The sequence below is a fragment of the Camelina sativa genome, chromosome 12, assembly GCF_030686135.1.
Source record: "Camelina sativa cultivar CO46 ecotype springtype chromosome 12, ASM3068613v1".
NCBI classification, from domain to species: domain Eukaryota; kingdom Viridiplantae; phylum Streptophyta; class Magnoliopsida; order Brassicales; family Brassicaceae; genus Camelina; species Camelina sativa.
In genome coordinates this window covers 38,449,925-38,474,481 of record NC_141891.1, presented here as the reverse complement: position 1 = coordinate 38,474,481, position 24,557 = coordinate 38,449,925, and the positions used below count along the sequence as shown (strand labels likewise).

General features: G+C 38.0%; 3 protein-coding genes across 4 annotated transcripts; all 3 read left to right on the top strand.

Moving 5' to 3' along the window:
• Window positions 1-492: 492 nt before the first annotated feature.
• Window positions 493-2,520, top strand: LOC104732724 (uncharacterized protein At3g27210-like). Its single transcript, XM_010452303.2, has 4 exons — window positions 493-1,145; window positions 1,342-1,455; window positions 1,730-1,813; window positions 1,897-2,520. The coding sequence occupies exons 1-4, from the start codon at window positions 1,031-1,033 to the stop codon at window positions 2,286-2,288; spliced, it is 705 nt and encodes a 234-aa protein (XP_010450605.1). The 5' UTR covers window positions 493-1,030; the 3' UTR covers window positions 2,289-2,520.
• Window positions 2,521-3,161: 641 nt separating this feature from the next.
• Window positions 3,162-7,060, top strand: LOC104732723 (uridine/cytidine kinase UKL1, chloroplastic). Of its 2 annotated transcripts, none has more exons than XM_010452302.3 (14): window positions 3,162-3,558; window positions 3,783-3,874; window positions 3,963-4,032; window positions 4,166-4,284; window positions 4,506-4,602; window positions 4,898-4,977; window positions 5,248-5,442; window positions 5,525-5,608; window positions 5,693-5,753; window positions 5,945-6,005; window positions 6,156-6,249; window positions 6,321-6,393; window positions 6,494-6,576; window positions 6,692-7,060. In XM_010452302.3, exons 1-14 carry the CDS (start codon window positions 3,348-3,350, stop codon window positions 6,845-6,847), a joined length of 1,476 nt encoding a protein of 491 aa, XP_010450604.2. In that variant the 5' UTR covers window positions 3,162-3,347; the 3' UTR covers window positions 6,848-7,060. The 2 variants fall into 2 exon arrangements, 1 of the variants encoding a protein (XP_010450604.2); XR_015574548.1 differs by having other exon boundaries at window positions 3,167-3,558; window positions 5,945-6,020.
• LOC104732722 (uncharacterized) lies at window positions 6,906-21,899 on the top strand. The gene is made up of 10 exons (XM_087477391.1): window positions 6,906-6,966; window positions 7,136-7,275; window positions 7,912-8,013; window positions 8,095-8,246; window positions 8,336-8,515; window positions 8,604-8,682; window positions 8,773-8,871; window positions 8,960-10,752; window positions 10,860-10,917; window positions 21,486-21,899. The coding sequence occupies exons 1-4, from the start codon at window positions 6,906-6,908 to the stop codon at window positions 8,242-8,244; spliced, it is 453 nt and encodes a 150-aa protein (XP_087333517.1). The 3' UTR covers window positions 8,245-8,246; window positions 8,336-8,515; window positions 8,604-8,682; window positions 8,773-8,871; window positions 8,960-10,752; window positions 10,860-10,917; window positions 21,486-21,899.
• Window positions 21,900-24,557: the final 2,658 nt, after the last annotated feature.

Below are 24,557 nucleotides of genomic sequence, written 5' to 3'. Positions count from 1 at the left end.
AGTTTAATACTTTATATTATGCAATTTTGTTTGTGATTGGTTAAACTTTTTTAAAGTGGTCATTTCTTAATCTACGTGTTTTACTCAAAACATTTTATATTTTGAAACGGAGGGAGTATTATTTTTAAATTTTTTTTTGCAGAAACAATATGTGAGCGCGATGGTGGTGGTGACTCGGTTGATTAGCAAAACCCGGTCTACCAAAGACAAGTTAATTAAATTGATTGAAGTGGTTTACTAGTAGAACCTCACCTTTCCAACGAAGACTTATAAATACGTGTTAAATTTGATTAATTGTGTTGTTTAATCAATGAGCTGGGAATAAAATTCAATTTATAGATTTCTCTAATCAGAATATAAAAAATTAGATTTAATAACGATTTCACGTATTTTAAAAGTTAAACACACTTCACGTTTACATCAAAGGCTTGTAAACAACTTTTTTTTCTTTCCTTTCTCTGTATATAACTTCACTTCACGTCTTTCGATGAAGAAAAACAAAAACTTCAATTCACGTCTTTTAGCAGTTTCTGAGTTTCACATTCAAACAAAGTAAGCAAAAAAAAAGTAAACAAAACCTCCGACCCGACATTCAAAAGTTTCGAATGAAGAATGAAGAATGAAGAATGAAGTAATTAGGAAATGTCTTACCAAACACAGTCAAACTTTTCATTAAGAAAGACTTGTTCTACATACAACAGCCACGTCATTCCAATGAGACAGAAACCGCACGAGACCAACGTGAAGTGAAACAAAAACAACATCGTCTTTCTCTCCCGAGTGAGCCACGTGGAAGGCTGATTGATTCCATAATATCGTCATAGGACTCTCACAACGTTTCTCCGACTACGTTTGATGAATCATCGGCCGGCCAATTTCTTCTTTAACATGCGTGCGAGGCATTATTACCCTGCGTGTCAACGTTTTCCACGAGAAAATCAAATCTTTTAATAAAAGTTTCTGTTTTTAATCGAAGTCTTAAAATTGTAACGTGTGCGTCCGTGAGTAGAAGGTCGTGAAATTTCCCACTATGATGATACGCCACAACTCAGTTCCGGTGAATATTTCGCTGGAGACGGCGGAGGAGAACGGTGGTGTTATGGACAAGCCAAGTTTTTTGTCTTCCTCTACTAAGAGAATTTCTGGTATTACTTTCTATTTTCGGATTTTGGAATTATTATAGGGTACTTAATATTAGATCGACCTAACGAGGGATCATGTAGGGTTTCTACGAAAATATCAAAATAATCAAATATAAAATAACTTTTGTGTTATATGTATACACGATTTCGTTTGATTACGTACGTATATATAATGAGTTCATTCATATTTTACCTTCAGAATTGCCGGTAAAGGAGAATCTAGCTCCGGTGGCTACTCCAACGACGGTGGATACTACTGGCTTTCATCAAGTGAAATCTCGATGGTCGTTTTCTTCTTCTAAGAGAAGCTTTGGTACTTGTTTCCATAATCTTTTTTATTTATTTCCTTAGTCATTTAGTCTGATTGATGAAAAAATTAACAGCATAGTAATACAATATCATGATTACTTAACGTTTCCATTAATATATAGTAACGATTTTTTTTTTAATATTTTTTACAACTATGATTTCTTAATCGAATTTATAACATTGGCTTTCTTTTATTTCTTACATTTGAATTGTTTTTTTTTTGTTTTATATTTATTTCAATGAAGTCTTGAAATGTGTAAGTTGTTCCAATGTGACAGGGAGTAGTAAAGATGATACCTTTTTTGAATCACATCAATGGCTGCAATCTGATTCTGAAGATGATTTCTACAGCGTTAATGGCGGTTTGTTACAATTAATTACACTGCAATATAACTTTGTTTGATATCTTTATGTAAACTTAATATTTGAGATTTGGTTTATGTAGATTTTACCCCATCACTTGGAAACACTCCAAAGTGTAGTTTCTCAGAGAAGCTTCCTCGGTTTCATAACCCTTTATTCGAAGAAGAGAAGCCTAGAGTATCGTTTTCGCATTCTCTAGCACCACGGAGGAAGAAACTAGGCGAACTTTTTAGAGACAGTATAAGAGAAGGACGAGAGGAAATTTTGGAAGAGTCATCAGAAAACCAAAGTGAAAAAAGTAAAAAATCATTAAGTGATCACTCTGATGAGCTCAAAATCATTGAAAGTTCTGTAAAAGAGAAGAAGAATCTTAAATCTTTGAATTACCATCATCGTTGTCTTCCAAGATTCTCATCTTTTAAAGGAAGTTTAATGGAGAAGAGAAAGAAGAAGAAGAAAATTCATTTGAAATGAGATTGAAAGTTTGGATATTTTATTTTTAAAAATCGAATAACTTTCACCTATGGTAATTTTACATGTTATTTGCTGATTGATGTGATGGAAACATAAGCACTGATTTAGATGAAGAAAAACATTTTTATGATTTATTAAAAGTTAGTTTTGGTCCTTTTGGATCATTTGTTAATGAAATTACAAACATGTTTCTATGTTGGTATATTAGTAATGGATTATTTGGTTTCTGCCATATTTGACAAATAAAAATCAAAACATTTTTAAAAGCGCTACGAAACGATAAAACTTAAGTTTTAAAATTACAAATCACAATTTTTCAAAACCAATCAACCCCTAAATAAAATTAAACTTTTAAATATATTTTATTCATACATTAATAATTTTAATTATCGTATATAACTGTAACTAATTTTAAGATGCTTACATTTTCTCATAACAAGTGAAATATGATTGGTATATGGTTTAGTTGATTTTTTTTTTTCTTTTCGATAATGGTTTAGTTGATTTATTGGTATGAAATGAAATAAAAAGTGGAATATCCCTTATTCTTTATTTTGTTTTCACATGCCACCCCCATTATTTAATTCTTTCTTATTTGTTTTTATTTTTTTTACTTTTATTTAATTATCATCACCACAATTTGGTGGAGCATATATCACATTATCAAAAACATTAAATGTAAATATATAAGCCTAAATTAACCAAAAATATAAGATTTATTAATAAATCCTAAATATAAGTACAAAAAAGTTATTGCAATATAGTAAATGTTAAAAGTTATTGCAATATAGTAAAATTTAACACAACATTTAATATAGTAAAATTTATTCCTAAAAACTAAATATAAGTAGAAAACATTATTATAAAGTAAAAATATCAATTTAGTCAGAGGGAGTGAGTGAGAGAGACATAGGTTTTTTGATATTTGCGTTGAACAGATTCGTTGTTGTTACTTGTCAGTGTCTTCACTACGGGACGAACGCTTTTGCTCTTCGCCGGAAACACAAAAAAAAAACAATAAAAATCCAAATTCTGCCACCGCTGATTCATCGGAGTTCAATGCCGGAGGATTCTTCTTCGATAGACTACGCGATGGAGAAGGCATCAGGGCCTCACTTCTCCGGCCTTCGCTTCGACGGCCTTCACTCTTCTTCTCCACCCAATTCCTCCGTCATCTCTTCACTTTCTCATCTCCGATCAGTTGTCTCTTCTTCTTCTTCTTCTTCTTCTTCTCCTGCTTCTGACGCTCCCAAACAGCCCTTCATTATCGGTGATTTTTTTCTCAATCCCTCTTGTTTAGGTTTTTATCGAATTTGGGGAATTGGGTTCTGTCTCTCTTGATTTTGGGAGTTTCTACTGCATTTGCTTTCGTTTTAAAATCTAGGGTTTTGATCCTTTGTCTATGGTAGCATTTTTTGCTTACATGATCTAACACAAGTTGTATAAATTTCAGTTCTTTTTTTGACGTTTTTGTTTGATTTTGCCATTTGAAAGGGGTTACTGGTGGTACGGCTTCTGGCAAAACTACGGTCTGCGATATGATAATCCAGCAGCTTCATGACCATCGTGTTGTTTTAGTTAATCAGGTTTGATTCTTTACTTCAATGTTCCACTTTCTTCTGCATTGATTTGGCTGAGATTCACATAATTTGATGTTCTTTTATGGTTGATTAGGATTCCTTTTACCGTGGTTTGACATCTGAGGAGTTGCAGCGTGTGCAAGAGTACAACTTTGATCATCCCGGTAAACTATCTTAATGGGGTTTTCTTGAATTTTCTCACTTTTTGTATTTTGGCCTAAGACCAGTGAGGTTCAGCTCATAGGCCATTGGAGCATTTGGTTAATCTATCACCTTCTGTGTTTGTTTCTTTTGCAGACGCCTTTGACACTGAGCAGCTCTTGCATTGTGCTGAGACTCTCAAGAGCGGGCTACCTTATCAAGTTCCAATCTACGACTTTAAGTCCCATCAACGTAGATCTGATACTTTTCGTCAGGTGCGTACTCTTGTTTCCAAGACCATTCTGTGGTTATTGCCTAAAGCCGCGTCTCCCATTACTATGCTCCATTTGATCTGATTCTCCTATAATTCTGACTTTTGATCTGTTTCTCCTTTTACTTAACGTGCCTGTTAGCACCTCTTCGAGTTTATACCTGTGTTGCAGTTGATGAAAATCATTTATTTATCACATTAATATCTGTTGGGACCCTCTGCCAGGTCAATGCTTCTGATGTTATAATTTTGGAAGGGATCCTAATCTTCCATGACTCACGAGTTCGGAATCTGATGAATATGAAGATCTTTGTTGACACAGGTAGTCTTTTCGTTCTATCAACTGCTATGTCTTTTCGTTTCGGCAAAGCATGCATATATCCTGCGCTACTCATCGTCTTTCACTCTTTTGACAAGCTTCTTACTTATTAGTTTTGTTTTCTGGGAAATGATATAGTAATTCAAAGTTTTCCATCTCCTGTTCTGTATAGCTGATGCCTTGATAGGGTTCTTTCACTTTGACCATTTATATCATCCTTGAACCACTGAATATAGAACAAATTGGAATCTATTTCACATTTTTATAGTCCTCATCTTAAGCTATTAAATGGTTTCAGATGCTGATGTAAGGCTTGCTCGCAGAATCAGGCGTGACATAGTTGAGAGGGGTAGGGATGTCAATTCTGTGCTTGAACAGGTTAGTCCTCGCTTCTATTTATGCTGAAGGATTGGTTCATAAGTTCATCTATCCTAGTTAAGTGGCTTTATTATGTCCGTGAATACGGGACCTGGCTAACAACACATGAAAATTCTGCTCTGTTTAGCTACCCTGATTTCTCCTTCTTACTTGAGAGCTCTATATGTTCTTGTTCCATCCTTTGAGATAGTCCTCTGTAAACATTTATTCTAATCTTTGAAGCTTCCCTTGTGTTCAACTTTTTTCTGAGGATGCTATGTTCATTTACAGTATGCAAAGTTTGTGAAGCCGGCATTTGATGACTTTGTGCTCCCGACGAAGAAATATGCTGATGTAATCATACCTCGAGGAGGTGATAATCACGTTGCAGTCGATTTGATTACGCAACATATCCACACAAAACTTGGGCAGCATGATCTCTGCAAAATCTACCCAAATGTTTACGTCATCCAGTCAACATTTCAGGTATTTTTCTCTCTTACTCTGATACTTGATTTTGATGGTATGTGTTTGTATAAATGGTTTCACTCTAGGATCATGATTGCAGATAAGAGGCATGCATACACTTATTCGGGAGAAGGACATATCAAAGCATGATTTTGTATTCTATTCAGATCGACTCATTCGTCTGGTATTTCTCTGCCTTATGTCTTCTCTTTCAACGTCACTTAGCTTTCAGGCTTCCTTATGTTAACTAATATCGGTTTCATTTCAGGTCGTGGAGCATGGTCTTGGTCATTTGCCATTCACTGAGAAACAAGTAGTTACTCCAACAGGTATGGGAAGAGAATGCATGAGCTGTAACAATACTGTATACACTTACTTTCTTATATAACTAGGTCATCAGATGTTCATCTCCTTCACGTGGCTCTACAAGTTTTTTTGTGTGCCTTTACCGCTACCACACAGATTATTTAGAGTTAGCTCTCATTAAACTTGTTTAAACTTCTGAACTTTTCCACACCAGGAGCTGTATATACCGGTGTTGATTTCTGCAAGAAACTTTGTGGGGTCTCAATTATTCGAAGGTGAGCCTTTGAGAGGTATTTTATTTGGTTAAGTTTGATATGATAAGATGCTTATTCTTCCAACTGTTTTACATCATGGAAGGCATAAAATTACTTGTTCTCAATTTAATACCTATCCTAAGATTTTTCTGTTTTGTATGTTTTTCTTAGTGGTGAAAGTATGGAAAATGCATTACGCGCTTGTTGCAAAGGAATTAAAATAGGGAAAATTCTCATCCACCGTGATGGCGACAATGGAAAACAGGTCTGCTAATTAATACTCTGCTCTTTTTATTAACAAGAATATTTATAAGTTTCTCTTCTCGTTTAAATCAGCTTATCTATGAGAAGCTTCCTCACGACATCTCTGAACGCCATGTCCTGCTTCTAGACCCTGTCTTAGCCACAGGTACCACCAGTCTCTTTACATTGCACGCATTTATTCTAGTCTTATTGATGGATTTTTGTTTCTCTTAACCAGTCTCTTTTGTCATTGCTTGTTCTTAAAGGTAACTCTGCAAATCAAGCCATTGAATTACTCATACAGAAAGGAGTACCTGAATCTCACATTATATTCCTCAACCTTATCTCGGTGAGTGCAAAAGCTAAAGATCGATCTCTTTTTCTCTTTCTCCGTGAATATAGAAGCTCAAGATCTCTCTTTCCCTCCCTTTCTCATGATGGCTGATGGCCTTGCTTTTTGACAGGCGCCGGAGGGAATCCACTGTGTCTGCAAACGTTTTCCAGCATTGAAGATAGTTACCTCTGAAATAGACCAGGGTCTGAACCAAGAGTTCCGAGTTATACCGGGCTTAGGCGAGTTTGGCGATCGTTACTTCGGCACCGACGAGGAAGATCAGTAGTCACCGCTTCGAGCAAAAAAACAGACGCATTGGTTGGTGGTCCTATTAGCTTAAATTTATGACTAGAGAGACACTAGAGGAACTTGTATGTCTCGTCTCAAAAGAACCTACACAAGCTTGTATTGTGCCATTAATATTTGTTTCTGAATCACTTCTCTCTTCACTCCAGTTATTAGTTATTTTTGAAAGAGAGATTAAATATTTAAAACAAAACATTAAATGGACCAACAATGATGGGCCTAAGTTAAGCCCAATAAAAATATGGTGTAACCTCCACCGCTCATCCAGCATTTACAAGCCGAGGGTTCTATTTCATTCTCGCTCGACTCGTTACCCTTTTTGTGACCTCCGTCTCAAAACTTCCTTTTTGCTTCGCTCTCTCCGATCGAGTTGCTAAGCGTTCGAAGATATCTCCAGATTCTACTCAGGTTTGCTTCTACTTCGACTACGCTTTCTCCGCGATTATGATGATGTCTTCTTCTTCGTACTTTCACTTTGGGTTGGGTTTCTCCGTCTTGTCGATCCTCTTTTTCGCATCAACACCCAGAATTTTAGGGTTTCCACCGATGAGGATGAGGGGAATCTAGGGTTCGGATGATGGATCCGAGTTTTTCTTCTTATGTACATTCGTCGGAAGCTAGATCTCTCTTTTTTTGGGGATTTATTGTTGTTATTCTTGTAATTAGGGTTTTGATACTCATCGAATTGTTCGTGATGATTTTCCTACTTCTATTGGAAACTCGGATGATCGATCGTTCTTCGACTATGGCTTTGTTTGGAATTGAGGAGATCTTTCGTTTCTAGTGGTATTTAGGGTTAGAGTTCTTTATGGTGTGATTGAGATTAGAGATTTATTTGGTTGTTTCTGTGGACGTGGTGCTCTATGATTGAATTTGGGGTCACAGTCAGAGGATTGGTGCTTTTGATTCTCTTCTTACTTCTAACGATTGGGGAATTCAGAGACTCCTTAGTTCCAGGCGCCTCTTGACTTAAATATGCTTTCTATTATCTTAATTCTATGTTGGTTATGGTGTTAACGTTTTTGTTTATACAAAATCCTGCAGGCTTTTAATGTTCAAACCAGTAAAGATTTACATCTTGACGGGGTGGTTGGTCAGGTGCATGCAATGACTGTTGCAAATGGAATTCTTTTTACTGGAACAAGTGTAAGCATTATCTCTCTATCTCTCTACACATGTTTTATTTCTCTGCTTCTTTGGTGATTCTAAATTAAGTTGGAATTACAGTTTGGCAGTATATCAGTCTGGAAAGCTACCGACTCTGAGTCTGATCTTTTCAATACCTCACATCTCTCGAGGGACATCACAGTGGTGAAGTCACTTGTTTTGTTGTTGGAGGTCAACTGCTATACTCTGGTTCTGTCGATAAAACAATAAAGGTAAGAATCTGGCTGCCACTAATTGATTTCAGCTTTAATATTATTTCGAAGGAACATTCCAATCAATTCTGTTTCCTGTGATTCGCCAGGTGTGGGATCTCAACACCCTGCAATGTATAACGACCCTGAAACAACATACCGACACTGTCACGTCACTCTTATATTGGGACAAGTGTCTGATATCGTCTTCCTTGGATGGGACCATTAAAGTTTGGGCTTGTTCTGAAAATGATGTTTTGAAAGTTACTCATACACGCAGACAAGAACAGGTAAAGATTTATTTGTTTACACTTATGCCATTCTTCATAAAAACAACACTTGGTTCTAACAAAAAGCATATCTGATTGTTTGAAACAGAGTGTTGTTCATGCTCTTTGTGGGATGCACGATGCAGAGGCCAAACCGATCATATTCTGCTCTTACCAAAATGGAACAGGTGAAGCTTAACAATCTATAATTTTATTGTACTCTAATCTTTAATCAACTTATCACTAATTTTTTTCTGTATCTTTTGGGTTATATGCAGTTTTGAAGAAAGAGGAAATATTTTCTCTAAGCACACAATCCGTTTAAAATACTGATTTTTTCTGTATTTTATTTCAATCCGTTTTGTTTCTTCTTCCTCGTAAGTTTCTTACCCTGAATCTCTTCGTGATTTTGTTTAAGGTTTCGAAATCTTACTAATCCTTTGTTGTATTTAACTTTTGTTTTAGGGGTTTCGAATCTAATCCTTGGAAGCTTTTCTCCGCTTCGTCGAGGTATTACTCTGTCTCTCTCGTTTTGTTTTTGTGTTTTTTGTTTTGTTTTTCAATTTTGTTTTGAGGATTGAAATCGAACCAGTACAACTGATTGAGTTCATGATCTGATCAGATTTATTTTCCTGTATTTAAGCAATTGGCTTTTTGTATTATTGTGGTTTTGTAATCAAGATTTTAAATTTGGTTTTTGTTTTCTTGATCCAACTACAAAGAAAGAACCTCTCTTTAACAACGAATTCAAAGCCTTTATTTGGTTCTGGCTTCTTGTTTTGCGGATTCTTATGTAGGGGATTTTAGTTTTTGATGTTTTTGTTTTGGTTTTGTGTTTTCAAAACCCAAAAAAGATCATGGGCAGACACTAATCTAATAGTGTTCTGTCAGATTCTATTTTGGGGACATTGTCCCGAGCAAAATTGTGAACTGTTGGGATGGTAGTGCATGCATATTGGGAATTGGAAAAGAGGTTGCGAGACATAAAAGAACCATCGGCTTCAAAACCCAAAAAAGATCATGGGCAGACACTAATCTAATAGTGTTCTGTCAGATTCTATTTTGGGGACATTGGCCCGAGCAAAATTGTGAACTGTTGGGAATGGTAGTGCATGCATGTTGGGAATTGGAAAAGGGGTTGCGATTTGTTGGATGGGAATGACCCCTACGGCTTAACAAGTCTTAAGACAAAAGACGTAAAAGAACCATCGGCTTAATGAGACATAAGACCAACGGCTTAATGAGATATATGACAAAGGATAAAGAGTCAAAGGGGAATGACTAAAAAGTCTTAAGACAAAGACTAGTCAGAGAAAACTAAAGAGTTGTACCATCGGCTTTGAATCAGACCAACGGCTTAATGAGATATATGACAAAGGATAAAGAGTCAAAGGGGAATGATTAAAAGGTCTTAAGACAAAGACTAGACAGAGAAAACTAAAGAGTTCACAATTTTGTGTACCATCGGCTTAATGAGACATAAGACCATCGGCTTAATGAGATATAAGACAAAGGGGAATGATTAAAAAAGTCTTAAGACAAAGACTTGAAAGAAAACCAAAGAGTTCACAATTTTGTGTACCATCGGCTTAATGAGACATAAGACCATCGGCTTAATGAGATATATGACAAAGGATAAAGAGTCAAAGGGGAATGACTAAAAAGTCTTAAGACAAAGACTAGGCAGAGAAAACTAAAGAGTTGTACCATCGGCTTTGAATCAGACCAACGGCTTAATAAGATATATGACAAAGGATAAAGAGTCAAAGGGGAATGACTAAAAAGTCTTAAGACAAAGACTAGGCAGAGAAAACTAAAGAGTTGTACCATCGGCTTTGAATCAGACCAACGGCTTAATAAGATATATGACAAAGGATAAAGAGTCAAAGGGGAATGACTAAAAAGTCTTAAGACAAAGACTAGACAGAGAAAACTAAAGAGTTGTACCATCGGCTTTGAATCAGACCAACGGCATAATGAGATATATGACAAAGGATAAAGAGTCAAAGGGGAATGATTAAAAAGTCATTAAGACAAAGACCAGATAGAAAACTAAAGAGGTCGTAAGACAAGACTGTGACTTGTTGGTTGGTATAAACGACCAGCAGAGAAAAGAAGGCTTAAGAGAAGAAGAGGTAAGTATATGGCATTCACTTAATATGAAAGACTAACGAATTCTGATTTGCGCAGGTATGTGCTTCTGGAGATGTTCAGATTTTAAGATGGGTAGATTCAAGTGTAGCAGACTTCATTGATAGGTATATGCTTTCTGACCTTTTTTTTTGTTTTTATGTGCTTTGCAAACTTGTTTGTATATGAAAATCACAAGTGAGAGATTGAAGTATACACTAATTGATTTCCTCAGGTTTATATTATCATTGATGCCAAGGATAATTTTTGAGCGTAGCAGGGTTTATGATCAGGTATATGCTTATCTCGACTTCTCCATGATAAATTGATTTTATAGAACTTAAAATTACAGATCTAATCACCATATGTAATTAAAATGTTTTATTATGTTAGCTGTCTTAGTATCATTACTATCCTTGATCTATTCGTCAAATTCTAGAAACTTCTTGCTAAAATATCATTGATAAAAAATGTTGATTTTGCTTTGGGTGTTCGAATATTACATTGTGTGTTTTAAATTGTTATTGTTAATTCTCTCTGTTTCAATGCTTGTGTGTTATTATAAGATATCTTATTCTATGTTATGGATTTTGTGTGACTTATGTAGATTATAATTGTAGTTTCCTTGTATCTTGAAAGTACTTCTTTTGAGTTTATGTGACTTATGTAAATTAAGATTGTAGTTTTCTTGGTATCTTGAAATGTTTTGAGTTTTATGTTTAAAACCTTAAACATCTGAACGTCATCCTAGAATTCTGCATTACATTTTGTGTTTAAAGTACTATCTCTGATTTTGTGTGACTTGTTTAGATTATGATTGTAGTTTCCTTGTATCTTGAAAGTACTTGTTTTGAGTTTATGTGAGTTATGTCAATTATGATTGTAGTTTTCTTGGTATCTTGAATTGTTTTGAGTTTATGTTGAAAACCTTAAACATGTGAATGTCATCCTAGAATTCGGCATTGCATTTTGTGTTTAAAGTACTATCTCTGTTTTGGTCTTTGTGTGTATGATAGTTTCTTTTAGTTTTTGAAATGTAGATGCATCTTGGAGTCTTCTATATTGAATCTGTATGTGATTTTCCTGCACATTGTTTATAATAATAATATTCTTGAATCTCGAGTGTATTTGTTTTGCGTTATGCTCGAAAACCATGGTGATTGATTATTCTAAAGCTTGCGAATTTTTGCTTTATCAACTAATGCTTATTGAGCTAGATATTATAAATTATACCCCCTGGCGTGAGTCTCTTGTTTTATGTATGAAATAGATACATGTATGAGTTTCCTGTACGTCTTTGTTTTACGTAGTTGAAATTCTTGCAGATTATGTTAGTATATTTCTTGAGTCATGAATAGATTTGTTTTGTGTTATGCTCTCAATCTTTGGTGGTCGATTCAAACATGTAAAGTGACATTCTCAAATTTTGCATCATAGGTTGATCACTATGATTTAGTGTGTTAGTTTTATCACTTGTACTTGTTGGCTTGTTCTTTTTTAATATAATGATCTGAAGTATATTATATTATTGTCCTACTGCCTATCCTTTCGTCTTTTAGAGTTGGTGAAACTTGCTTCTCGTTTGAATCACTCATTGGTGTGTGTATGTTCAGTTAGAATATGCAAATGATATTTTTTGATATTTTGATTCTTTACCATATGCCTTCTTTTTTAACCACACTTTTATATGATTGATGTCGAAGTTCAGCTGCAAACCTTTCAATATATGATATGTTCCATTATTTTATTTACTCTTTCACCTTTATTGTTGTCTGTTTGGTTGAAATGGCAATTTGAATTTGAATTTAGTTATGCTTTTTTCTGCATTTTGTAGCTTTGTGGTATACTGTATGAATGGTCATGACTCATGATCATGAACACAATTCTTGCATTTTGGTTGGTAGACTTATCTTCTTGCGTTATTACTATCTATAGTGGTGTCGGATTTGTAGAAAGAGTGATTTCATTATTGGTCTGATAGTTTTTTTTCTTTTTTCTTTTTTCTTATCATTATTCTATGGATGATAACATTTTTTATGTTATCTTGATCAGATTTTAAATCTGAAGTTTTATTTCAGCTTCTTCTTATCCTTTTGCTTTTTATAGTATTGTATCATTTTGTTTGTTTTAATTGTTAGCCGCATACTATGGTCTATGGGTTTGGCTTCCCACAGTAATACCTCCGAATATGCTAGTTAGATTAGATGAAGGGAATCTAAAGAGTGTATATATAGTCCGATGCTGCGGGAGCAGTGTCACTCCATGTTAGGAATGTCTTTCGCTTCATATGTTTGAGGTTTAGATATTTATACCCTATATAATGGGTTTCTCAAGTTTATGTGTGGAAGGGTTAACTCTCGATCTGATCTAGTACAACTAGTTAGTCGAACAAAGCACAAAAACATAAACATAAACAAAAAAGATCTCAGGAAAACTCTCATGACTAAAATAATTCACAAAACTTTGGCTGTAAACTTATATTATTAATTTGAACCAAACTTAACACAATTCTTTGATTAGGTCCATATATCCTCCAACATTAAAAATTCTCTGTTTTATCCTCTCCAAAAACACAAATACTTAAGAACATAAGCAATAAAGTTTTATATAACTCAATACCTGATAACATCCATTAGACTTGATCATCATCACATTAAACTTAGTGCAGAAAAGTTTTATAAAACATATATTTAACAAGCACAACATCCATTAGACTCTTCACTGTTAGATGATAAACTTAGAAACAGAAACGTCATTAGATGATTAAAAAGCTACTAAGAAGCTGAGAGAGGGATTGGTTTACAACACTCTGAATCCGCTCAAAAGCTATTCTTACTCTTTTTTTAAGACTTGAATGCTCAATTTCTACATCGACATTACCATTGACCTGATCACCAGTTTCCCGTTCTCTCCTAGTTTCACCAGAACACCGCTTACCGTATTTTCTGCCAATGGTTTTTGTCAACAAAAATGAAAAACATGGGTTTCACCCTACCTTAACAAGCCTTCCACTTAGCCCATCTACGAAACACTCAACACAGCTCCCAGAAGCGACTGGTACGTAACAGACACTCCAGACCGTATCCAGCAAGCCCAAGTAGAGCCCTCACAGATACCGACAAACCCAGCCCGACAACGTCAAACGGGTTGAACGGCGAAGGAACAAGCGCCTTGGACGTAGGATCAATGATGAGGAGTATCCTCGAAAAATAGAGGCGCAAGACAGAAAGATAGAGGGGCGTTTCACCACCCTCTCTCACATATGTGCGAGCCTTTAGGAAAAAGCCGGGCAGTAGGAAACCAACAACGAGCCAAAGGGAGGTCAGGATGGTGTGATCGCCGAGCTCAAAAGCCAAATCTGGGATGTAACGAGCAAGTTCCAGCGGACTACCAGCGCGGCACTTGACGCAGACCGTATGCTGGAACGATCCCAAAAGACGCCGTTTACGGCTCGAATTCACCGGGTCATCGTCCTAAAGCAATCTCAAACGACGTTAGGTGATGTGTTGGATCCGAGTCTCCTTTGTAAGGGATCTCCTTGATATTGAATTTGCCCCAGAAGAGCTTGACGCTGAAAAATGCCAACTATTCATAAAAAAATTAAGTGGTGGTGCCCTGGGTTGGTTCTCCTCCCTACCACCCAACTCGATTGACAGTTTCCACAAGCTTTCGTTGACTTTCCTAAAACAATATTTAATCTTGGCTATCCCAACCGCAACTAATGCCGACCTCTCCAACATCGACCAATGGGAACACGAGTTGTTACGAAAGTTTATGGAAAGATTCAAAAAAATCGTCACACAAGTAAACGACCCTCTTAGCGTGTCAATCGCCGCTCTCAAAAATGCCTTATGGTACGAGTCAAAGTTCCGAGAAGATCTTTCGCTGAACAGGTTTCCCACATTCCAGGACGCCTTTCACCTAGCGTTAGTTTACATTGAGATGGAGGAAAAAAATTCGTCTTGGCTATGAAACACTCCCCCGTAAAAATATCAACCAGCAAGGGAAAATGAACCCCGACAGCATCTACACAAAGATAACATAGCAAATAACAAAAAAGAGTAAGGGAGTAAGGGAGTTTGTCAATGATGCCCCGCCACTCCTAGTCGCTAGTTTGTCAACTCCAATACCGACAACCCCACCTAAAGGAGTAAGGGAGGTGCCCGACCACAACCTTTATTGCGACTTACATGAATGTACCAGCCACTCAACAATATCTTGCATGCACTAGCAAAATGCGTTGTGCTGCAAATATTTAAATGGCGAAGTCACAGTGCAGTTGAGGCAACACAAGAGCAACACCCAGCGAGGCCAAGGCAATGCACACAACCATCTAGGAAAGCAAGGTCATCTGAATAACCGACCCGCACCCAACCACTAGGTGGAAATAAATAATCAGGTCGGCGAACAAGAGAATCAGCAAGCTAACGCGCTCAACACTCCTGGCTTGTTGAAGGATTAACGTAATTATGGGAGGCATACCATTCGACCCTGAGCCATCTTAATCTATACGCCATTTTCACGATGTCAAAGGTACAATAATCGTTTGGCTAGCCGGTAGTACGCCAATTTGCCAGTCATACACCCCAGTCGCATTCAAGGAGGAGGATGCCACCAGGTTACCTAACTCGTCCACCGGGCCCGTGGTCGTCGATATGAACATTGGTAACTGTTTGGTCCCATACCTCTTGATTAACACTAGAAGTTCGGTGTATGTAATTTTTGAAAGTGTGCTTTCCTGAATGAGAATCGACTTACATCTTGCCGCACCATAAGATGACTTTAAAAAGCTACTAAGAAGCTGAAAGAGGGATTGGTTTCACAGCACTTTGAATCCGCTCAAAAGTTACTCTTACTCTTTCCTTAAGACTTGAATGCTCAATTTCTACCTGTCCACTCTCTTTATCGATATTACCATCAAGCCTAATCACCAGTTTTCCATTCTCTCCTAGTTTCACCAGAATACCGCTCAACATATTTTCCGACAATCTCCTAATGGTTTATGCTGATTTCTCAACTAATATAAGTTTTAATAGACTCTCTCACAGTTCCTCTGGGTCATGATATTTGGACCTTTTCTGGACCGGGTCTTATGTGGGAGTGAGGATCCACCCCCAAGAGTATTCTCCCCCACTTTCAGTTCGTAGCTTTGCGGAGAGTTTTGTTGTGTTTCGATCGTTCCCCCCCACCTTCAATTTGTTGCTTTGTAAAAAGCTTTGTTTTTTATCCGTAACGTAAAGACTCGTCTTCCTGAATGTTGAACGCTTGCTCCTTGATGAGTTTCCGTCATTATTAGCACTGTGTAGTTGCCATGCAGACACATCAGCAAGGCTCCTGATGCGTTCCATCGAAGTAAATGTTCCTTAATCAAGGTGTAGTGGGCGGTTTTCGTTTTCAGTCTTCCATGCTTCCCACTCATCTGATGGTAGGTCGGCGTCCGCCAAGTAAGATCTAATCTCCACTTGCAGAAAGCTCGGATCCGTTTGTTCTACTTCCCGCTGGCGAGTTTTATCCCGGCGAGGAGCGCCTCGTACTCGGTGACATTGTTTGTTGCTTGGAATCTGAGCCTCAACGATTGTTCTAAAATTTCTTTGGTTGGTGCCGCTAGAGCCGAGGTGAGAGGATGCACCATCGACGTGCAAGGTCAACTTTCCGTCGAAAGGGTCGGCTGGAGTTGGCTTGGTGCCCTCCAAGACGTGGGATTTGGCGGATGGGCAGGTTTAAAACTCAATGTCGTACTTGCTGAGCTCGATTGCCCATTTTACTCGCCCAGACTGTGCAATATCGATCTCAAGGACTGGTTGGTTAGGACGGTGGTGGTATGAGACTTAAATTACAGGCGGAGTTTCCTTGCTGAAGTGATGACTGTTAAGACAATCTTTTCGACTGTTGGGTAACGAGTCTAGGAGTCATCGAGCAATTTACTGATATAAAAGACTGGTCGTTGTTCTTGTAACGCCCGCGATCCTGAATAGGCTAGTAGGCCGGGACTTGGTTGAGATGGCAGGGAGATCTCGGACAAGTCGGCAAGGTGTTACTCGATAGCTCGGACAATGGGGATCACGTGCTAAGTAAGGGAATAAAGATTGGCCAGCTACGGACAGCTTTCGACCAGCTACGGACAGCTCGACTAGCTGCCGACCAGCTGTCGGCCAGCTAGTGTCAGCTCGACCAGCTGCCAGTCAACTACCACTAACTCGACCAGCTGCCAGTCAACTACCACTAACTCGACCAGCTCTCAGTCAGCTACCACTAGCTCGACCAGCTGCCAAGGATCTCGTCCAGCTACCACTAGCTCGACCAGCTGCCAAGGATCTCGTCCAAGCTCAGCCAGCTGGACGTTGGTGGACAGTGTGCGGGTCAGCTGGAGAGCTCGTGAGCGGTTATGGGACACGGTCACCAAACAGGCACGACCAAATGTACACGATCGAACGGTCTTGTCGGATAGGTGACTTTTGGGGCCTAGACTTCGGCCAGGACCCTACATATAGAGGGTGTGGCCTTCATTCCAAACCATCAGCAGAAATAATTTTTTTGTGTAAATTCTCGAATGTGATTGAGATAAAGGTTTTCAAGGCTGATAGTCGGCGAGTAAGGTTTGAGAGACGGAGGTACAATGAAGTTTCGAACTTATGGGTTCTGAGGGATTGGGTAGTTGCATCATCAAGCATAAGATATATAATGCTTTGGTTGGTCCAGTTGGTCGGAGGAAAGAGGATGTAGCTTGGTAGTGGATCGGGACCTGCTAGGTTTGCCGTGATACGACCGAACTGATGTGCATGCTACCTCCCTACCGATTAGCGTACCATCCAGAGTGTCCATGTACGGACGGTTGGGTCGGAGAAAAGTAAACGCGGTTTGGCGGTTGGACAAGGGATCTATACAAATGCATAAGTTGTTCTTACTGTTTGCGGTTTATTTAAACTTAACTGTGACTAAAATGCATAAGTTTTGCAGATGGGTAAGAGCAACAAGGAAAAGAGGAAGAATGGCAAGGAGGTGGCCGATGAGACTATTGACGCCGCAGAGACGCTAGTCGACGCGGAGGCAAGGAACATGGAGACTCAAAATCCAGCCGGACCTGTGGCTGGAGAGAAACAACCGGATCATGATAAGTCGGAGAGTAGCAGTGCTACAGACGTGAATAGGAAACTAAATGTCGTACCATTGTCCCAGGAACAATGGGATACGATGAAAGCAATGATGGCACAACTGGACGTGCTCACAAAGGCGTTGGTACCGGATCCTGTGGTACCAGCTGTACGTAGCAAGATTGTTACAAAAACTATTGAAGTGAGTCGTGAAAATTCTCCAAAAAAGAGAAGGGACGATTTGGCTTCGTTAGAGCATGTCTTGAAACTTAGAACGAGGCTTCTTTTGGACCCGATCGTTGCTGACAGAGTGGAGAAGTCGGCTTGTGAGGAATTTTAACTCCACTCGCTGCCCGGAGGATTATCAAAAGGACATTGTCGTCCATTTCCTCGAAACAAAAAGGTGAGCAAGTCCTAACCTTTGCGGATTTTGAGAAGGAATTTAACAAGAAGTTTTTTCCAACTGAGGCTTGGGACCGAATGGAAAGTGCGTACTTGAACGTGGTACAAGGGGATAGGACGGTGTGTGCATACGATGTTGAACTCAAGTCACGTTAGGAGCTATGTTGGGAAGGATCTCAAGGATGATAAAGCACAAGTCCTTCGTTTTATCCGCTGCCATTGCTTGACCGGTACCTTTAACGCGGTCGTTGAAGTGGTGGAAAAGGCAGCCATGATTGAAGGTGGGTTGGAGGAAGAGAAAAAACTTAGGCGCTCGAGAGTTTCTTCGCGTTTGACCCACCCAGCCAAAACCACAGACAGGAAATGGGATAAGATGGACAACGCAAGGTCGACGCTAAGTATGGGGAGTGTAGGTCTTGTGGAAAGCACCTCCACGGTTCTTACTGGAAAGTCGTGGATGCATGTGGTCGCTGTGGAAGCAAGGATCACGTGCTCTAGAACTGTCCAAGGATTGAAAAAGGCGATGGGCCAAGGACTTGTTACTTGTGTGGAAAAGAGGGACATTTTAGGAGGGAATGTGGGAAGACAGACCCACCAACGTGGGAACCGTGGGAAGACAGACCCACCAACGTGGGAACCATGGCAAGGACAGGCTGTCGCACCGTGTGTGTACGAACATCTGAGGTAACTGCTGCTGGGGATTTCAGGGCGATTACTAGTATGTTACGAGAACCTTTCTAAGTTCAGATTTGTGCATTACATAACATGATAATTCATGTGAAAGGGGGATTTGGGTACTTAGCATTCTAGAGGAATGTGTAAGGACCTTAAGTATAGGTGGTGTGGAAACGCACACCTTGTTTGATTCGGGGGCAACACATTGTTTTGTGAGCCCTGAAATGATAGGGAAAGGTGGGTTCAGGAAAAAACCAAACACCATATATGGAATGGTCCGAGCAGCCGGCGGGCAGGCAATGTACCCATCCGGTATGGTTCGAGGAATCTTGGTCATTGTTAATGGTGTCGACATGCCTACTGACTTGATCATTGTTCCACTTAGAAAACATGATGTTATCTTGGGGATGGATTGGTTGGGGAAGTACAAGGCTCACATTAACTGTCACCGAGGGCGAGTAAATTTTGAGAGAAGGGAAGGAACATTGAGATTCCAAGGAATAAGATCAACTTTGGGAAGTTTGATTATCTTGGCAATCCAAGCGGAAAGGATGCTGGAGAAGGGATGTGAGGCGTACTTGGCCACAATCACAACAAAAGAAGTTGGGAAAAATGCAGAATTGGACGATATTCCGATAGCAAATGAGTTTGCCGATGTGTTTGAAGCGGTACGGGGAGTGCCGCCGGATCGGTCAGATCCATTTAACATCGAGCTAGAACCGGGGACGAATCCCATATCAAAAGTGCCTTACCGGCAGAAATTGCGGAGTTAAAAAAACAATTGGGAGTATTGTTGGAGAAAAGATTTATCAGACCAAGTAGTTCACCATGGGGTGCACCAGTCTTGTATGTAAAGTAAAATGGTGGTAGCTTTAGGCTATGCATTGATTACCGGGGGTTGAATAGGGTAACAGTGAAAAATAAGTACCCATTGTCCTGGCTAGATGAATTGTTGGATAATCTCTGAGATGCGAAGTGGTTCTCAGAAATAGACTTGGTCTCGGGGTACCATCAAATTCGATAGAGCCATCGGACATTTGGAAAACGGCTTTTCAAACAAGGTACGGTCACTTCGAGTTTGTGGTCATGCCATTTGGACTGACCAGCGCACTGGCAGCCTTCATGAAGATGATGAATGGTGTGTTCCGAGAATTCTTAGACGAGTTTGTCATCATCTTCATCGATTACATACTTGTATAAGAATTCTGGAAACACACCATTCATCATCTTCATGAAGGCTGCTAGTGAGTTTGTCAGTCGATGACATACTTGTTTACTCAAAGGATTGGAAAACCCATCAAAGCCACTTGAGGGCAGTCTTGGAGCGGTTAAGGGAGCACAAGCTTTTTGCAAAGTTAAGACTTGTTTTGGACACATTGTCTCGGATCAAGGAGTGTTCGTGGATCCGGAAAAGATCAAGTCAATAAAGGACTGGCCGCGTCCAAAGAACGCCACCAAGATAAGAAGCTTTCTCGGGTTGGCCGGTTATTACCGAAGATTCGTCAAAGGCTTTTAAGTATGTCTCAGCCAATGACGCGATTGACGGGGAAAGATACCAAGTTCCTAGGAATGCAAGAAAAGTTTTTCAGAGTTGAAGGCAATGTTCACAAGTAAACAAGACGACCAATCAATCTTGTATACGCCTGAGGATCATAGTAGAGGCCACCGTCAAGTCGCGCTAGGTTATGATGTTGGTCCATCGGAGAGATGTCTGGTTTACAACCAAGAAGTCCACATTCAGTGATAATATCCATTGCATAGTTACGCTGGGACAAATAGATGACGGCGTTGCTTCGAGATACATCAATACCCAAGAAGTATTTTAATGGCCCCAACTCCTTCATGTGAAAACATTGACTAAGATAGGATTTGAATTCGGCGATAAGAGCAGTGTCATCACCACCTATAATAAGGTCATCGACATAGACCAAAACAAAAACAGTGGAGGCACCCTTGAAAAGAGTAAACATAGAGTAATCTGAGTAATTTTGTTCAAAACCAAATCGTAGAAGTGCTTGAGATAACTTTGCAAACCAATATCTCGGAGCATGCTTAAGGCTCAAAACCTAATATATTCTAATCTTATCACTAATACTTTACCATAAATTTGGGTCATGCAAATCTTTCAACTCTAGTGATGCGAAAACTTGACTCTATAAATTGTAACCAAAATATAAGTTCATCCATACATGAGACTAAATTTGTGTTCAAATTAATGCCACTTTTGCTCGCATGTGACATATAAGATCAAGATAACTGTCTTGTAAATGGGGAAAGAAACGAATAAACATTGCAAATCCTACGCAAACAAGTACTTTTGAAGATTTTACATTTTTGGTAGAAAAAAAAAAACAGTACTTTGAAGATGCTATAGCCAACACAAAACTATGTGGTTTGTCGTTCCACCCCCGCATGCTTCAGATTAATTTTATCGGCTAATCGATATAATGATAGCTGACCAACTTTTGCCATCATTCTGTCACATCAGCAATGGAGAGAGTGCCACATGTCCATAACTAAAATCAACCTATTATTTTGAAATTTATGTTGTTTGACTGATACTTTTCGTCTTCCCTTGTTTGATTTTCGTAGTAGCTACTATTTCGACCATTTTCGCCTTCTCTTGCTTTAATTTTTTTTGTAGTAACTGCTCCTTTATAATATCTCTCACATCATGCTGTTTTCTTTTGTAGTGAACGAAGATGTGGAAGATAAAGGTCAACTATAGAGAAATGAGAACTTGAAAATCAAACATATTCAGAGAGTACTCTTTTGAAGAAATCAGCAATGGAAATTGGCTTTAGAATATAGATTAGAATGCTGAAGTCAGGGGCGGATCTAGGGTATTAGTGGGTGGGGCAAGTGCCCCATACTACTTTTTAAAAATTAACCAGTAATAGGTTCATATAATTATATTTTATAGTCATTTGGCAAATAAGCACCCAAGTGACATTGTATGGTCGTGAGTTCAACCTCTTATCCCCCTTTAAACTGTATAATTTTCTCTCTTTTTTTTTTTTTTTCCTAAGATTAATTTTAGACTTGTTCTATGTCTTTGTTTAACCCTTTCCTTTTCATTATTTCCTTGCTATCAGATGCATTTTGCATTTTGTTTACTCTATTTAATTATATTTTCTTTACCAAAATTATATATTTTTAGTTATATTTAATTCATATTTTTTTTTTTGTATAGTATACATATATCTTAACTGAAAAATTGATGGTAAAACTAGCTAATTAGTAACATTAAAAACTGTTATCATTTTTTATTTTAGGATTTAAGTTTGTGGGATATGGTTAGATAAGTAAATTTAATTATCTATTTTATAGTAAATTGTAAGTTTGTAATTGTGCATTTGTCTACTTATTTTTTTAAAATGTTAAATATACAAATGCTTATAAAATTTTGGCTCACTAAAGATGCAAAATATACTTCAAATTATCAAAAGATATATTTATTTAATATGTTTATTATATAATTTTAATATGTTGATTATATAGTATGATTTGTGCCCCATGCAAATATTATCCTAGATTCGCCACTGGCTGAAGTTAACAGAGGACTCAATTTCCTAAAGGAAAAAATTGTCTTATACTAATGTTAAGACAATCTTAACGTCATCTAGAAATTGTCTAATTAGAACTGATTAGTATGCTTATATTTCCAAATTACTAATGGATACAGCTTGTGGCTTTTTAGGCTTCTCAAGGGTCTATATCCACACATGAACAAATTTATATTGGTTTTAACTAGCTATTTTTTGTAGCTTACCTATACTATGTCAATTCATTAGTAATGATTTATTTATTTTGCTCAAAATATATTACAAATTAGTTTATTCATTTGCATACTATGTTTTGCTTACTGTTTTCTTTATTTATTTCTATATTTCTTGCTTTGGTTTGGTGTAGCAGGTTCAAAAAAAAACAAATCTTTATATGGCAGGAATCTTGAATATATATAGAGAACAATCCATTCACCTCCTTGTAAAATAAGGAAATAATATATGTATACATTATTATAAAATTAAAAATTTAAACCACTCTTTTATAAACCCAAACCGACATATAATTTCATTCTAATTGTAAAATCTAAACTCTAATCATCTCATTTGTAAACCCAAACCATCTCATTTGTAAACCCAAACCGACATATAATCTCGTTTTAATTGTAAAATCTAAACTTTAACCATCTCATTTGTAAATCCAAACCGACATATAATTTTGTTCTAATTGTAAAATCTAAATCCTAACCACCTCATTTGTAAACCCAAACCGACATATAATTTCGTTTTAATTATAAAATCTAAACCCTAAAAAATTTATTTGTAAACCCAAACCGACATATAATTTCGTGTTGATTGTAAAATCTAAACCCTAAACAATTTAAAAGTATACAAAATTTGTTTCTTAATTGGTTTTGCTTTTTAATTTATTTTTAAAATGAGATAATGTATAGAAAATTTTGATTGGTTGAAAAGAAGGAGGTGAATGGAGAGGTTCACCTCTAGGGGTGAACCTAAGTATTTTTCATAGAGAAAGATGTTTAATTACTTCTTTTAATTATAGTTTGTAAGCGATTTATATTCATTCTCATTTGATAACAAACAAGAAAAAACAAAATTCTCTTGATTTTACATTGTTGTGTTGTTTTCCTTCTCTGAAAACTTTTTTTCTATGACTCTATCTGTTCAACTATACACAAGGTTGCAAGTTCATTCTCACTATGATAAACCTTAAGGATTTTGTCTTTGAGTGATGTTGTTTCTAAATTTATATTTTATGTATCTAAGGCGGGTATGTGTGTTGTTGTAACATCCGTGAACCGGAATTCCGGTTTGGGATGTGCATCGATCGATGCAGTAGGAGCATCGGTCAATGCTGGCTCAATTCTGTGCGTTTTGACTTAAGTCAAACGCTGCGTTTTGGGGTTAAGGAAAACCCTTAGATGCGAGTTTTGTCTCATTCGTGGTTGTGTGGCCGTTTTTGAGAAATAGAAAGAGAGAAAAAGCTTGGTGAGAGTTCTTGAGCGTTTCTGGGAGATTCGAAGCTGTTCCTAGAGAGATCTGTAGCTGGGATCGTTGTAGGAGCTTCCTAGAAGCGTTTTCTTCCTTGTGTTAGGTTCAGATTCATCTTGGCAAAGGTAAGTGCATGACCATGGCTTATCTAAGCTAGAGGATTCTTTAATCTGCTTTTTGTGTGATGTTAGGCTTGTTAGTTCGTTGCTATGGACGTTAGGAAGCTTTCTTGTGGCTTGGGATCGAGTTTTGTGGTTGTAGGAACGAAGATCCGGCGAGAAGCTTCGGGGAATTCACGGTGCTCGACGTTGCGTCGATCGATGCATATCTTGCGTCGGTTGATGCAAGTGCGAGGACGGCGCGTAAATTCTAGGGTTTTCGTGTTACGTCAAGCATGCGTCGGTCGATGCAGATTGGGTATCGGTCGATGCAAGTTACACTTGCATCGGTCGATGCAGCTTCTGTGTCGATCGATGCTTCCCCATTTGGCATCGATCGATGCATGTGTGGCGTCGGTCGATGTTGAGTCCTGGTTTGTTATTTGTCGTTTGTTGATTGTTGTGTGTTGGTTATTGATACTCTGTTGCTTGTGTGTATAGCCCAGTAGATGGGAGGATTGCCTTACTGAGTGTTTATAAAATACTCATGCATTGCAATATGTGTTTGTGGTGCAGGTAAAAGCAAAGTGTGATCGTGGAATCAAGGCAATGAAGAGGAGGATGTTCTAGGGACTCGGTTTTATGTTGT